This window comes from Homalodisca vitripennis, chromosome X, assembly GCF_021130785.1.
Source record: "Homalodisca vitripennis isolate AUS2020 chromosome X, UT_GWSS_2.1, whole genome shotgun sequence".
NCBI classification, from domain to species: Eukaryota; Metazoa; Arthropoda; class Insecta; order Hemiptera; family Cicadellidae; genus Homalodisca; species Homalodisca vitripennis.
Window position 1 is genome coordinate 83670440 of NC_060215.1, and position 15673 is coordinate 83686112.

Sequence of the window (15673 nt, forward strand, 5' to 3'; positions counted from 1 at the left end):
GAATTATTCTATCAGAAAATAGAGCATTTTTAGTATTGAAAATTTACTGATGTTCAACAATGTAATTTTAACATGGTTCTTGCCACAAAATGTGTTACACTAATTTTTTAGCATTTTTTAAATGTTCAATTAAAATAAAATAAACAATTTATTTTTAAGCTGGTTTCATTAGTACATATTTACCAGTTTTTATTACAATGAATAAAACTTATGAGTCACTTTCTCTGATTACTTATGAATCTGTACTTGGTGTTTTCCAGTCAGCAGGAAGGTTTAAAGAGACAAAGGTCACTAGCCTATGAGAAACATTATTGTGTTATTAATCATCTGGTCTACAGGTTTCAGTTTGTTGAGCATGGAGCTTTCACTAGACAGGTCTAAGCTTGGGAATTACAAATGGACAAAGGTCATATCATTCCTGTCGAGTTAATCAGTGTCTCTGAAGCATTGCTGTCAACAAGTTATCTAATTACAGTAGTTCAGTTTTTATTTGGCATTTTAATGGAATTGTCTGAAAGAGAACGAATTACTCTGTTGATGATGCGAGGATATGGCGATCGTCAAAGATCTTATCGGGAAGTTTGTAATTTGTTTAATGACACTTTCCCAGAAAGGAATCCCATAAGTGTTTCAACAATATCAAAAACTATTGAGCGTTTTGAAATGACAGGGAGTGTACGTAATCGGCCAAAGTCGGGTAGGATACAATCTGCAACAGATGAAGAACATGCACTAGATGTTTTGCAAACATTTATTGAAGACCCACATACATCGCTCAGAAAAGCTGCACAGCAACATGATATGCACCCTATGTCTGTGAGTAAGATTTTGAAAATTAATAAATACAAACCATTTAAAGTTCATTTAGTCCAACAGTTAAGTGAGGATGATTACGACAGAAGAGTTGAGTTTTGTGAACTTGTGATGCGCAAATGTGATGACAATAGAGATTTTCTGACCAACATACTATTTTCTGATGAGGCAACTTTTTTCCTAAATGGCAATGTTAACAGGCACAATTGCCGTTACTGGGCTAGTGAAAACCCACATTGGATTACTTGAGTCCCATTCACAGCAACCACAAAAACTGAACGTATGGTGTGGAATTTTAGGTAACAAAATTGTTGGACCCCTTTTTCATCAATGGAAATTTAAATGCCGAACTTTACTACAATATGCTCCAAAATGAAATAATCCCAGCTATTCAAATTGCATCAGGAGAATACTTTGATAATGTATGGTTTCAGCAGGATGGTGCTCCACCCCATTATGGGAGACAGGTAAGAGAGTATTTGGATTTAAGGTTTCCTCATAAATGGATTGGCCGAAGAGGAGAAATCGAATGGCCTCCAAGATCTCCGGATTTGTCACCAATCGATTATTTCCTATGGGGTCATTTAAAATCCAATGTTTATAGAAGAAAGCCTCATAATTTGGATGACCTAAGAAACAGGATTATAGAGGAGATTGCTTTGATAACTGAAGAAATGTTAGGCAACTCTGTCGAATCATTTTACACAAGATTGGCTCATTGTCAAACCGTAGAAGGAACACAGTTCGAACAATTGCTTTGACACCAAATGCAGGTAAAACGTTTGTTGTAAGACTTTTCTAACAGCATACATTATTTTTTATTTGTAATAAGAAATCAATAACATAAGTATTTCCATAATTGTACTGTAATAAAAACTGGCAAATTTGTGCTAATAGAACCAGCTTAAAATGAAATTTTTGTTTTATTTAATGGAACAATTTAATAAAATGCTAACAATTAGTGTTACACATTTGTGGCAAGAACTTGTTAACTTTTCTCCGCGTAAATCGACAATAGTCGAACTCACCGTTTTTTTCCGTTCGCCGCGTAATCGACTTTAGTCCACGGCAGCAGGAAAAATACTTCTCCGTTGGCTGTGTAAGTCTGGCGACTATAGTCCCAAGTGAGTTAAACGCCATATTCACTGCCTTCTGTTAAAGTGTACAGTCACCGACGCCACCGGCAAATATTTGAACTAGACTAGTCACCATGACGATGTTGGCAGTTGTTCGGGATCGCGGTCTGCTGCTTTTGCCGTGTTTACTAACATTAAATAAAAAACATTGGTTATGTTTGGTTTATTGTTTATTTTGTTTTAATTGGGTATTCTATTGTTTAGTTTTTATTGCTTAATATTTTAATGCAAGTAAGTGTTTTAACATTAAAACATTAAAAAGTGTTGTGTTACTGTAGTGTATATCTTACAACAAAAAGGCTGTTGGATTGTTAGGTATGTAGGCTAATATTATTTTAATACAGTCTTTTTCAGTGGACAAATTTGTTTTTACAAAATTTTCTAGACTGTTGAGGTTATCTGTTTAATTAATGGAACAAATAAACCGATGATGAGATTAATGAATATTTTGAATCATGGTAATGAAGGACTCAGATTTTGAAATAGGTGATAACAATGTAGATATTCTTCTGAAAGTGATATAGATGGTCCATTAGATGAAATAGCCCTAGAGCATACTAGGCCTAAATCCTCAACAAAAAAATGCTACCTTGTGGGATGAAATTCAAATAGGTTTAACATAGTATTAGACAAAATACCTAAATTTACACTTTGTGATACACCTAAGGTCAAAAATTTGAAAAACCTAACTCCAACTGAATCCATTTTCATAATCTTTCCTGAAGCACAATCTATAAATATTCGTAGCTGATAACATCACTAATTATTTATTCTTTAACAATGGTAGTGAATGTAACAAACTGACAATGCCAAACGTTCTAGGACTACACCAACTAAAAGAAATCGATGAAAGGGACTGAAAGCTTTTGTAGCAACGCAAATTTAAATGGGACTCTTTCATAAGCTCAAACGAAGAAATCATATTTTCAAGAGGCTTTTTGGTGACAAAAAAACTCCGCTCATTTTCAAACTATTTTCTAGAGACCAATATCAACTAATCACAGTCTTTTTTTGCATTTCAATGATAATAGCAATCAGGTGTCAAAGGGTATCCTGGATATGATCCACTGTTCAAAATAAGGCCCTTGATAGGTCCCTTTTGTTTTCTAAAAAAATATCTAGACAACTATGAGCCTGGAAGGCACTTTCTATAGATGAAAAGTATGGTTAAATTTAAAGGTAGGCTATCCTTCAAACAATATCTCCCAAGCAAAGCCATCAAACAAATGGGGAATCAAGGTTATGGTCGCTCTGTGACTCTTCAAATGGATTTTCTGTTGAGATTCAAGGTTGTATACTGGCGAAAAGGAAACCGGACAGTAAAGTTGAGGGGCCTGGGTAGTTAGTGTTGTAAAAGATTTGTTACTCGGTTTTGAATCTACTAAAAGAATCATTTACAATGGACAATTTCTACTTTTCCTAGTGTTGATTTATTCATCGACCTGAGGTTGATGGGTTGGGGCATGTGGTACGGTGAGAGCAAACCGAAAAAATTTTGCCTGCACAAATGAAAAATTTGAAGATAAAGAAAGGTGACTTCCCAACAACATGGATCCGAGAATCTATATGGATATGATTGCACATGTTGCCTGCAAGATACAGGAAAAGTAAACATGCTGCTCTACTGTAGGGGTGCCACTGGAGTAAATTTAATTGAAGGTCAGATAAAAGGACGGCAGACGAGAAGTCACGAAACCCATATTCCAAGTCACTGTACAACAATATTTGGGTGGAGTAGACGTATTTGACTAGGTTTGTTCTACGTATCCTTATGGGCACATAAATCAATGAAATGGTACCACCCCTATGGAATTTTGTCATTGAAATTGCATTGATTAAATGGCTGCATAGTATAATATGCAAAATGGGTTAGATCTCTATACCCACCAAAAAGTTTCGAGAACAGGTTATGGACGGGTTACTATGTGCATGGCAACCTAGAACTGCAATCGACGTGGTCGAAAATTGAGCAACCTCTTGATGACAGAATATCAGGGGAAAATCCATTTTATATGCCAATATGGAGATATAAAACCACAAACCCATATAAATGTGCTGTTTGTTTTATGTTATCCTAACATCAAGCTGCACTTAATAAGGGGTTAGGATACGTGGTTATTAGGAAGCATATACATGTATTTTTGTAATTATCTTGCCTGGATGAGCCATCACGGGGAATTTGGTCAGTGTTTTGAATGTTATCTATATATTAATGATTTTAATAGATAATCTTGCCTTATTGACTTTTTTAACACTTGGACAATCTTTATTTTGGCTTTAAGAGATTGTTTGATATTGGAATTCAGTGTTGGCAATGTTTTTTTTTTTTGGTTTTGGCCTACTAACTTGTTTTTATTGTGACTTAGTACGTGAATCGTATTAAAAATGTTAATTTGTAGATGAATAGTTTAACTTGTCGTTAATAATTATAAATGTTGAAAAGTGAGTGTTGTGTGACATGGACTCCCTGCTATCTCTGCGCCTCGTGCGATTATCACACATTTTCTGTTTAATGGTAAATGTATTTTTGTTTGTACAATTGTACTGGGGGAAAATTATCTTATAGGGTGTTTGGTTATGGTTTATATTTTGTTTTAAATTGATTGGCTGGCTGACGGATATATGCATTTACCTTCAGTATACTTGGTATTAGTTTTTTTTTTACTAATTTTTGGATAATAATAACTAACAAATACATGTATTTTTCAACCATAACGAAAAATTTTAATGTTGCGTTTTTTCTTACTAAAACATGTGTATAACACTCAAGGAACCAAATGAATATTGGTTTATTATTGGTAGGAAAAAATAATATGTTTTTTTGTCAAAAATTGTATATCTTGAGAACAATGTTGGTGTATATTTATTGTGAGAGGCACGGATAGTGGTGTTTTTGTACTGGGGGGTTCTGCCTGGTGGGGTAGTGTGGTGGGGATTGGGGGCGCTTTGAACGTTGTAGTTTTATCTTTTTTAGGCTCTTGGTGCGGTGGGAGTTGTATGTGCGAGGGTTGTTGATGGGGTGGGTGGGATGTGTGGTGGTGTGTGGGGGTGTTTTGTTGGTGGTGTGTTTTTGTTGGGTGTGTGTTAGTTTGTTTTTTTTTGGGAGTGTGGTGTTGTTTGTTTCTAGTTTTGTTGTCAGGAGTTGTTTTGTGTGATTGGGTTGGCAGGGGGTGTGGGGGGACGGGGAGGGGTGTGGGACTGATGGGGGAGGGGGGGGGGGGGGGGGGGAGGGGGGGGGGGGGGGGGGGGATAATTGGATTGGGGGTGAGGGGGGGGGCAAGGGTGGGATTGATCATGATGTTGGAATGGGATGGGGGGGGGTGGGGGGGATATTGACTGATAAATTGTGTTGGGTAATGGTGTGACTGGGGAGTGTGAGTGGAATAGGGGGGGGTGTACATGACTTGGAATATGGAAGCGGGGGCAATGTGGGATTGCAGGTGGCTTGCCTCGGATTTAGGGGGTGCATTCTCTTTGGTATCTTTTACATTTTTTTTAATAGTCTAATGTTACTGGTGTCTGTTGTGTTTGTGGGGGGGGGTGGTTCTGGTAGTGCATTAGGTTGATGTGATTTGTAGTGTTTGATTGAGGGTTTTGGTGGGTGAATTGTAGTACGAACTTGTGTGTTGGCTTGATAGTTGGGGGGGGTCGGAGATGGATTGGACACTGGGCTTGACAGTATACCCTTTTTTTTTAAAATATTATGTTTTATCACAAAGGTATTGATTGCTATTGTGGAGGTAGTTTTTATTATTTTTATAGGCTTGTTCTTTCCTTCCTTGTTGGTATTTAATGGGGGTTTTTAGGCTTTTCCATTAAGAATATATTCACGATTCCCGCCTAGGCAGCCAGCCACAGCCAGCCGCACAGTGACAGGACGTACCCCGTTGGGTGTTGGGTCATCTCGTGACCCATAACAAAACAATTGTTCCCAAAAAGTAGATGCCCAATCTCTATACGATTGTATGAGAGTTTTCAAATTTATATTTAAAATTTTTAAAGGATATATTTGGGTGTTTCCAGACATAATATACACCCTGTATAACCTATATATAGGGTATATATATAGATATATAGATCTATCTATCTATACATATGTATTACAGTTCTTTTTATAGGCTAGAAAAGATTATTTTTCAGACAACTACCAAATGAAAAAGTAGAACAAATGTAGCATGTTAATTCAATTTTTTTTTATTTACAAAGAGGATTGATTCTCTTTCAACCTCAGGGTATTTTGCCATACACTTAAGAGGATTACAACAGTCTTTATAAAAGTGAGTAAATCTAGTTATAAACTTATAATTATATCTTCAACAAGTGTAATATATTTCAAAACAAAATGTACAATTATTTGTAGCACTATTTTTAAAAGTTTTACACCAGCAGATTCACCAATTCCTCAGAGTGGGAAAACATAGGCCATGCATACATGCATATACATGTGTTTTCACAGAGTAATGTACACAGTCACATTTACAAGTTCCCTTAAGTGAATATTTTTTTCCTCTACCAAAGTTTATTTATTTTGTTTTCTTACTAGATTTTTCTTGAATTAAAGTAATATTTTGGAATTATTTTTTATCAAACATTTACTATGAATTTACCAAGGTTTTATTTTAAATAACATATATACATACATACATATATACATTTTAAATAATAAAATACATACAAACTAAAATGAAAATGAACAATAATAATAGAAAATATACACTGATATAGCTGGTGGAGCTCATACATCTGCTTAACAGGGATTTGCAAAGCACTTGAGTGGAAAGGATTAAACCTCAATAGCTGTAAAAGAGACACTACTGATTACGTTAAATAAAAATTCTCAAATGGCAACTTATGTTAAAATGAATTACCTGTATATGTTCTAAAAAGGCGCGGAGATCGGAAGGCAGGTGTTTCAGCAAAGCTCGGTGATCATATTTCTCTTTCATAAGGCCAACTTGTTCCTTATCTTTAATCTTCCTCCATGGCAATTGGCCATTAACAAACTCTACAAGCATGTAAAAGAGCGACCATAGGTCATCATGGCGTCCCATCTCCTGTAAAAGATTAAATATATGTATTCATATTATTGTATTTTAGACATAGAGGTTAGTTTTGAATTATTTTTAAGTAACTTCTTCATATGAACTATTAAAAAGCAGTCAAAAATTAAAAGAAAGAGTTGGAAAGCAAAAGCGTGATATCTCAAGCTTACCTTGTTCTTGTGGGCATTAATAGATGCGTAACGTACGGTGCCTCGGAAACCCGCAGCAGCCCGAGGTGCCCGCACCTCTCCTGTTGCTGTGGTATACTGTCGTGCAAGTCCAAAATCTAACATATAAACCTTGCGACAGTTTGAGGGTAACCTGCCAATCGAGAAGTTGGACTGTAACAAACCATATCATTTTTTCATTTATTTGAATAATTTTAAAATAGCCAGATGCTTAACTGATTCTTTGCAAGACACTCATGTAAAGTTAAGTTTATATTAATTACATAATATTATTTTTAAAGAAACTGTGGTATCAGTGAGTGAGAATTCAGAAATACTACATCAAACGCTCCTATCAAACCCCAATAACAAGTTACTGAGAGTTAAATGTAAACTTAAATTTGTAACAAAAATTAAAATACAAAACACAGTAACCAAAATGTCGAATTAGTTCCTATAAATCATAGTCTACAGTATAACTTATTTGATAAAAAGTTACTAACATACTATTTCACTGACTCTTTTCTAAGTGTTCAAATACAATGTTTAGTAGCAATAATTAAATAATTTTATGGATTTGTGTCAAATAAAAACTTAAGTATGAGGGCTATCCAGAAAATAGATTACATTTTGATAAACACAAAAAACAAAGTACAAAAAAAATTGTATTATAGACATTTGAAAGTGACACTAAAATACTATTTTTCGACATACAAATTTATGCACTTATCATAGTGGTGAACTGTTTTGAAAATCTAGCATTATAAAATTCTGCTGCCTGAGAATTTAACCAAGTAGTCACACCCTCCTGCAGTTCCATGTCGTCATCAAAGCACTGCATTGCAAGCCAGGAACACTTCATTGCTGGAAACAGGTGGTAGTCGCTGTGTGCAAGGTCCGGATTGTAAGGCGGATGTGGAAACACCTCCCACTTAAAAGCATCCAGGACTTCTCGCGTCCGATTTGCTGAGTGTGGTCAGGCGTTGTTGTGAAAAAACAAAATTTTTGAACTTAACTTTCCTCTGCGCTTGTTTTGTAATGCTCTTCTTAACTTTTGCACAGTTTCACAATACCTCACAGAATTTATGGCTGTGCCATGTTCTAAGAAATTAACAAGAAGAACTCCTTTCCTGTCCCAACAGCTGCCATAATCATATGTGCTGAAAATGTTTGCAAGCATTTCTTTGGTTTTTTGGGGGACTGTAATTTGGTTTCGCAATTTAGGTGTTTTACCCAAGTCTCGTCTCCTATAGTGATTTGATCGAGCAGTGAGTCACCATCTCTTTCGTAAATGTCCAAAAATGTCTGCCAAATCTGGATCTACTACTAGGACCTGTAAAGCCACTATTTTATACTTTTATTGAAACTAAAGTCCTGTCACTAGGCATTTGGTAATTTTGTCCAGTTGTTCAAAAGATTGGTTGACTTTCTTAGCATTAAAATCTTGCCAAAAAATGGGTTTTTATTTTTATCCACAGTTTGCAATAATGATACAATTACAAACTACATCAATAGCACATTACTATATATCAACAATATTAATACAGACGCACCGGCTTGATATCTCTGTGAAGGAACCCCACTTGATGGATACTGTCTATGGCCTTCAGTATCTGGTGGCCTAGACGAAGGGTAGTTGACAAGGAGAAAGCACCACGTGGCTGTGCACGCCGCAACTCCGCCAGGTTCTTGCCTTGTAGTTGCATCACCACATAGTTAAAGCGATCATTGCGCCCACAACCGATAAATCGGCATACGTGATCCTTACCTGAAATACCATTGGATTAAAATACTTATTCATTTCTCCCAAACTAAGAAAGTTAAACATTTGAAGTTAGTGTGAACTAAAAATATTTTGTAATGGAACAAAAGTAAACATACCTTTCAACCCTGTTAAGATCAAGTGGCAGTTTATTCCCCATATAATTTTTATTCTTTATAACCAGCCTCAATCCGCCTAAATAAGTTTATTCTTGTAATAAAACAATCTAGTTAGTGGATAAAATATGTTGATATAACATTTTTAACGCATTCTGACATCTAAAATGTTGCTTTATAAAAATTTTTACCAGCTGCATTTTTGAATCAATAAATCAATGATGTTATGTATTGGAAAAACAGATTTGGTAGTATTATAGCTAGCAAATTATACTTTTACAATATTTTGTCTACTATGGTAATATTACTTGTACTTTTATTATAGCTTCTTCCAGAAGGTTTCAATAAAAGAAAGTAAATGATGTTGATAAATTGTATACAATACATTAAAACAACAAAATGATATTTAAAGATTCATGTAAAAGGAAAGAGCATTTATGGTGAAAATTTCTAGCTCACATCCGTTTAAAAACTATATAAAGTAACCAAAATAATAATTTTTAATAAGACCTAACATCACATTTTTACAGAGTACAGATATTTAGCACTTAAAACAGGGCATACAATTGAATCGCTTGTAACTGTTTTACAAAAACATGTTACAACTCATCATATTCAAACCCTTCATTAATATTTTGCTTATTGACAATGTTGACATATTCTTCACCAGGAACAGTCTTAATGAGTGTGAGAAACCCAACAAAATTGTTATCTTCAATGTCAGTAAATATTTTCTCCAAGATTGTATGAGAGTTGTTGACTTGCCTTCATTCCATGATGTGTCTCACTCATAAACTGCTTCTGTAGCAAAGTAATCTTTTAAAAAATAGTTGTGCTTGTTGTCTTCATCAAAAAACCATTTTCTTAACTCAGTATATAGATTTACTCCCCAAATGTCAGTACACCCTAGTCTATTCGTTTGATTAAGACTTTCACATATTGAGAAAAATATTTTACGAAAACCACTTTGGTTTTAATTCGTCCACTTGGTTTCAAATAATTTTTATTTGGGGGTGGTCCAATACCTAGTGCTAGCTATTTAGTGGTTTTTCAGAATCAAGAATGGTTATTTATAACAAAATTTTAGTCACATAATTCCTTAACAGGAAGTACAAGTTTAGTTTGAAACTAATCTGAAAAATCTTATAATTTGACCTGCCTTTCTTTTAGCTGTACTTAGAAATGGGTATAGAAAAAGTGGCCATCGCCTTAAACGAACATATTTTTTAAATTTACCAATCACAACTAGCTTTAATTTATCGTTACCAGTTGCATTTTGAGCAAGCCATTCGCATAAACTGTTCTTTACTTGATTTATTACTAGTTACACCTTTTTCAGATTGAAGTGCCAAAGTTCATGAAGAGAAATTTTTCAAAACAATCCGGACTCATCTACATTAGAAGTGTTCTCTAGAGCAAAAACAAAACAACTATAAGTCAGTAAAACATTTAATTCCTAAACCAATTTTTAAAACCGTACAAGATTGTTTCGAAGTTACCTGATAGCCACTAGTTGTCCTTTAATAATGCACAAGTCCTGAGTGTGTTAATAGTCAATTTCAATATTTTGAATCCATTAAAAATAATTTCTAATCATGAATATATGTTTATTATGTGGAAGTATTGTAATTAAATGTTTTGTACTTATTCAAAAGTAATACTTTAGTAGTACAGAGAATCCTAATTTTAAACCTAATATTGATCAAACCCTAAAAAGTATAATACATGAATTAGACCATACTACTTTATATCAAGAATTTGGTAATTTTCTTACTCAAGTTTTTCTAAAAAATTTGCAATTTTCTAGCTATGAAATAGTACAATAAGTGACTTGTAAGTGGTAAAACTGAGAATATGTCTTATTTGTTAAAAATTCCTCGATGATAGATGATATACAAGACTTGCCTAGGTCCATTACAGGCAAGTCAATTCAATATTCAATTGAAGTAACAATCCACTTATTCTTTCACAATATTTCTGATTTAATTTGAGAAGGATATTAACTGTATCAAGTGTAAACAAATTTCATGTCCAAATCACAAAGTTAAAAGTCAACCGTATACTTTGTTGTACATATATTAATTTAACTATAAGCCCTTCACAATGAAGACAATTTCACGTTGAGAGCAAATCAGTTTACAAAAAATTAACATCTTAAATCAACCATTTAAAAAGCATTCAACTACAAAAGTCTAATCAACTAGTCCTAACAATGGATAAAATAATCTTCTATACAGTGAGATGTTTATAAAATAATAGTGTAAATTCAAGGAAATGTTATTACCTTGCAGTTTTTTCAAAACTGCAACCTCCATCTTCAGTACTTGCTTAGGTTGCCGAGCCGATTCAACTTTGAGAGCGACTTGCTCTTTAGTTACTAAATCTAGTCCTTCGTAAATCTCTCCAAACCCTCCACCTCCGATCTTTCTCATCTGAAACACACACTCAGATCTTATATTTTATGTAACATGTCTACTTAGTGATGTTGTTCACTAGTGGTGACTATACTATATACTTAACATCTTTGAAGGTTTAGTACAGTTTATTAACATTTTTTTGATAGTTTGGTAATTACCACAGATAGAATAATCAGAATCAAGATTAATGCTCAAATCAACTGATTCCACTGTGTTCTAAAAGTTAACAAATAAAAATTAAAGGACTTCATTTCTGAATTTTAATGATTTTGACTCATTTATATATGGATTTAATTTAGCAAAAGATTTTAAAATAAGAAACCAGGATGTCTATAACATTTATTTCATACTGAAAATAACTTATATAAATTTGTTGAATTTAAAAACAATGTTTCAATTTTTTTCTTCTTGTCATGAATTTTTTAAGTGTTCTGCCTTAGTTTTTTAAACCAAAAATTTAATTTGTATTCAAAAATAATTTTGATTGGCAAAATCACACAAACAAAGTGAGAAAAAATTGTCTGCTAGTGTGCCATAATACTTGTGTATTACAGAATCACAACTTATTACTGAACAACACTCTGTTTTCAATCTCACACTGTTGGTCATCACGTGATATTCATGCATAAGTTTAAAATGTATTTATGCAGATGATAGCATTAACAAATATAATCATTCATAGCTGAAATTTAACACGCAATTTGATAAAACCTAAATGACCAACTGACATTTAATTTCTTAGAAGTTATCTTATCCTTGTCTGCTAATACTATAATATAAAATACATTATTATTCATGTTTCAAATACATTTAATAGTTGAACTAAATCTATTTCATTTTATTTTTATTTTGCATGTATTTCCTTAATGACAGCAAGACGGACACTAACATTACATGACAGCATCACTAACAAACATTACAATCAATACTCCGGTGGAGTGTTTGAGAGGACATAGATAACATTACACAAAGCCTGAGGTTTCAATGATTGCCAAAGCTGCTTTTGAATGTATTAAAATAGGATCAGTAAAATGCACTTGTTTAAAAACCAGGAAGTAAGTCATCTATTTATTTTATAAACTTACACCATCGTTTTATAAAATATGACTATCTGCAGACAGCATATTTAAGTCTTTTCCAATCTTGCTCACAATAGGGTGTTTAGGAGCCTTTTTACTGACAATCAAAATGTTTTATTATTACAGAAATAAATGTTTCGAATTGTGTCTTGCATGATGTGTAGAAATTATCTAATCTAAATAGTCTGAAATTTAAATAGAAATTAAAAATGTGTGTGTGTTTATGTGTAAAGCCAGTTATATCAAAATTTGTGTACAGGTGTTATCTTTTAAGTGAAAACAGAAGATTTATCTTCCTTTTAATTAATGGAAGAGTCAAATCTCATTCATAGATGGAGATAATCTATTTGAATTCTCCACAATTATCCACTTGTTGCACAAGATATGCAAAACAACGTGCCTGATGTTTTGGGCTTTGCAACTGGTTTACATGAACTAATGAATCCTTCCTGAAAACTAGACAGAGAGTATAGATCTACTATAAGTTTCAGAATACTGACTGGACCAACCCAGTGTTCTTACAAATCATATTATTCAGTTATGAAAGTGTTTTTGTAATTAGTCTACTTGTTCTCACTACATATAAGAACAAGCTCTTATATTTTTAATGTTGCTATTATATTTAGTTTTCAGTAGCCCTAATAAATATATATTATAATGTCATCTATAACTTTTAAAACTGATTATATTACATATTTTACTATTTACTATTTTAGTTTATCAAATTACTATTGTAGTAATGCTTGTTGACACGTAATAGTATTGACAACTTTACTCGTTAATATGATTTCATGTGTATTCAAATTAATTCTAAACAGTACAACAATAAGTAAAAAAAATCAAAGTACTTTGATATCAATAATCAAAGTAGATTGTATGAACAGGTCGTCAGTGTCGTATTGTGTGGTGCCTGTGGGCAGTGAAGTGGTTAGACTGAGTTTCGTATGTCTGAGAAGAAAATTGTTGAGTATTTTACTCCACGTTCGGCTCAAAGAACTAAGCGGCAAAGATCGAATTCATCGCCTGGAAGTGTGCTGCAGATCGGTAACATGAATGACAGAGTGGAGGACATGATACATCGGCAGCTTATGGAAGGGTTAAGTGGCTTGTTGGACGATAAGTTGTCTAAGTTAGCAACTAAGGACGATTTGGCTAATCTTACTGGTCAGATGCATATACTAGCTGAGGAAAACAGGCAACTTAGGGAGGAAGTTAGTTACTCATTTAAAAGCTCAAGAACAAATTATATTAAATAGGCTTATCAACTTAGAAAGTAGATCACACCGTAATAATTTAATATGTAAGGGACTGAAATGGGCGGGAAGGTCTCCAGACTTTAAAAAGATAATTAGATGTGTTAGGTGTGAATGACTGTCTATGGACAAACAGAGCGCATCCATTGGGGCGAGATGGTAAGACACTATTCGCTCATCTCCTTGAGGACTCTGATGTTGATTACCTAATATCTCAGGCTAGAAAGAAATTGAAGGGCACTGGATACGTGGTTCAAAGAGACTTTCCCCGAGAGATTAGACAGACAAGTACGCGATTGACAGCACTTAGGGTGGAGATTGAGAGGGTCGTAGGAAAGCGTAAGATGCCATTGGTGTTTGACCACCTTATTGTAGAGGAGTGTCGCTTAACCTGGGAGAACGGCAAGCTAAGGGCTGGACAGTGTGGTGGTGTCAGGAAACTACAGGATCTCCTAAAACACGACTTCTCGGACTTCGCAACCAGACTTGGGCATGATTCTTCTCAATGGGAAGAGCACCAGGTTTCGGGAACTTCCCCTCCTCCGAAACTGGGGGCAGCGGTGACTTCTCACACCTCAAACACCAAATGAGGAGATACAGCCAACCCTTTGTTGGAAAACACATCCGAGAGCAACTTGGGAGCAGAGAAGGTTTATTTTAAGTTTTAATTTATAATATATGTGAGTTGAAAAATAAGGTTAATTTTTTTTTTAAGCTTATTAATAGTTATGATTTCGTTTTTTTGTTAGAAACTTTTATTACAGAGAAAGATTCTAATTTTTGTTTAAAGCAACTCGGGCAGTTTAAAGTACACTTTTCTTTTGCTACAAGGTTGGCTAATTTTGGTAGAAGTATCGGTGGCAGTGTTTACTTAATTAATTTATATTCAAAATTTGCTAGAGGTCTTAATTTTGTTACCATTGAAAGTTTAACATTAGGACAAGCTAATATTCAAGTTCAGAAATAGAGTATGTTTTTTCTTTCAGCTTACTTTAATTGCGGTGATTGGGACCATCATCTAGATGACATACTCTAGTTTTTAAATACAAACTAAATTGAACATTTGGTTTTATTGGGTGATTTTAATGGGTGCATTGGTGAAGAACAATATTTTTCAAAATCAATCATAGAATTACAAAATTATGCTTTAAAATCGCAAAGAAACTCAAAGGATTTAGTAGTCAATAGCAGAGGTCGCTATTCAATTACATTTATTGGATAATGAGGGGCTTGTTGTTTTGAATGGTAGGACTTAAGAAGACAAAAAGGCGATTATACATTTTTAGGGGGGATGGGTAACTCTGTAATCAATTTAGTAACGGTTTCAGTCAGCTGTCTCTCATACATTCATAACTTGGTGGTTGTAAATCACCCTGGGTCTGATCACCTCCCAGTAGAAATAGGCTTTTTTAACAGAAGGGGGAGGAAGAGGAGGAGGGGTGGAGAGGAGAGGACAGGGAAGGAAAAAACCAATACAGTTGTCTATAGATTTTGGCATTGTTAAATATTCAATATACGTTTTTTATTATTGGATAGTAATTAAAAATTTGATAGTAGTATTGTATAAGAAATTACGTAGTATTATACTTGTTTGTGTTCATCCAGAGATTATAAGCAGTAAGAGTGATAATGGATAGAGTGGCTTAATTTATTTTTTTGGATATGTAGTTAATCCTTATATTACTCAATATGGTATTTTTCTCACTTGTTATTTGTTTTTGTAGTGTGTGTGTGTATGTGTGTGTGTGTGTGTGTGTGTGTGTGTGTGTGTGTGTGCGCACGTGTGCGCGCGTGCATGTGTGTGTGTGGGTGTGCGTGTTTGTGTGTGTGGGTGTGTAGGTATAGTATGCATATAAACTCATGGCACAGTATAAGGTTATCTGTAATG

At 34.1% G+C, this 15673-nt stretch overlaps 1 protein-coding gene across 1 annotated transcript in view; it reads right to left on the bottom strand.

Annotated features, from left to right (window-relative positions):
* Positions 1-15673, bottom strand: part of LOC124369495 (tau-tubulin kinase homolog Asator) — a 202626-nt gene that overhangs the window by 77556 nt on the left and 109397 nt on the right. Inside the window, exons 4-7 of the mRNA XM_046827508.1 lie at positions 11321-11468; positions 8712-8926; positions 7162-7332; positions 6818-7003 (exon numbers count right to left, since the gene is read on the bottom strand). Coding sequence (XP_046683464.1) covers positions 6818-7003; positions 7162-7332; positions 8712-8926; positions 11321-11468 — 720 coding nt within the window. The remainder of the gene's footprint in view (positions 1-6817; positions 7004-7161; positions 7333-8711; positions 8927-11320; positions 11469-15673) is intronic.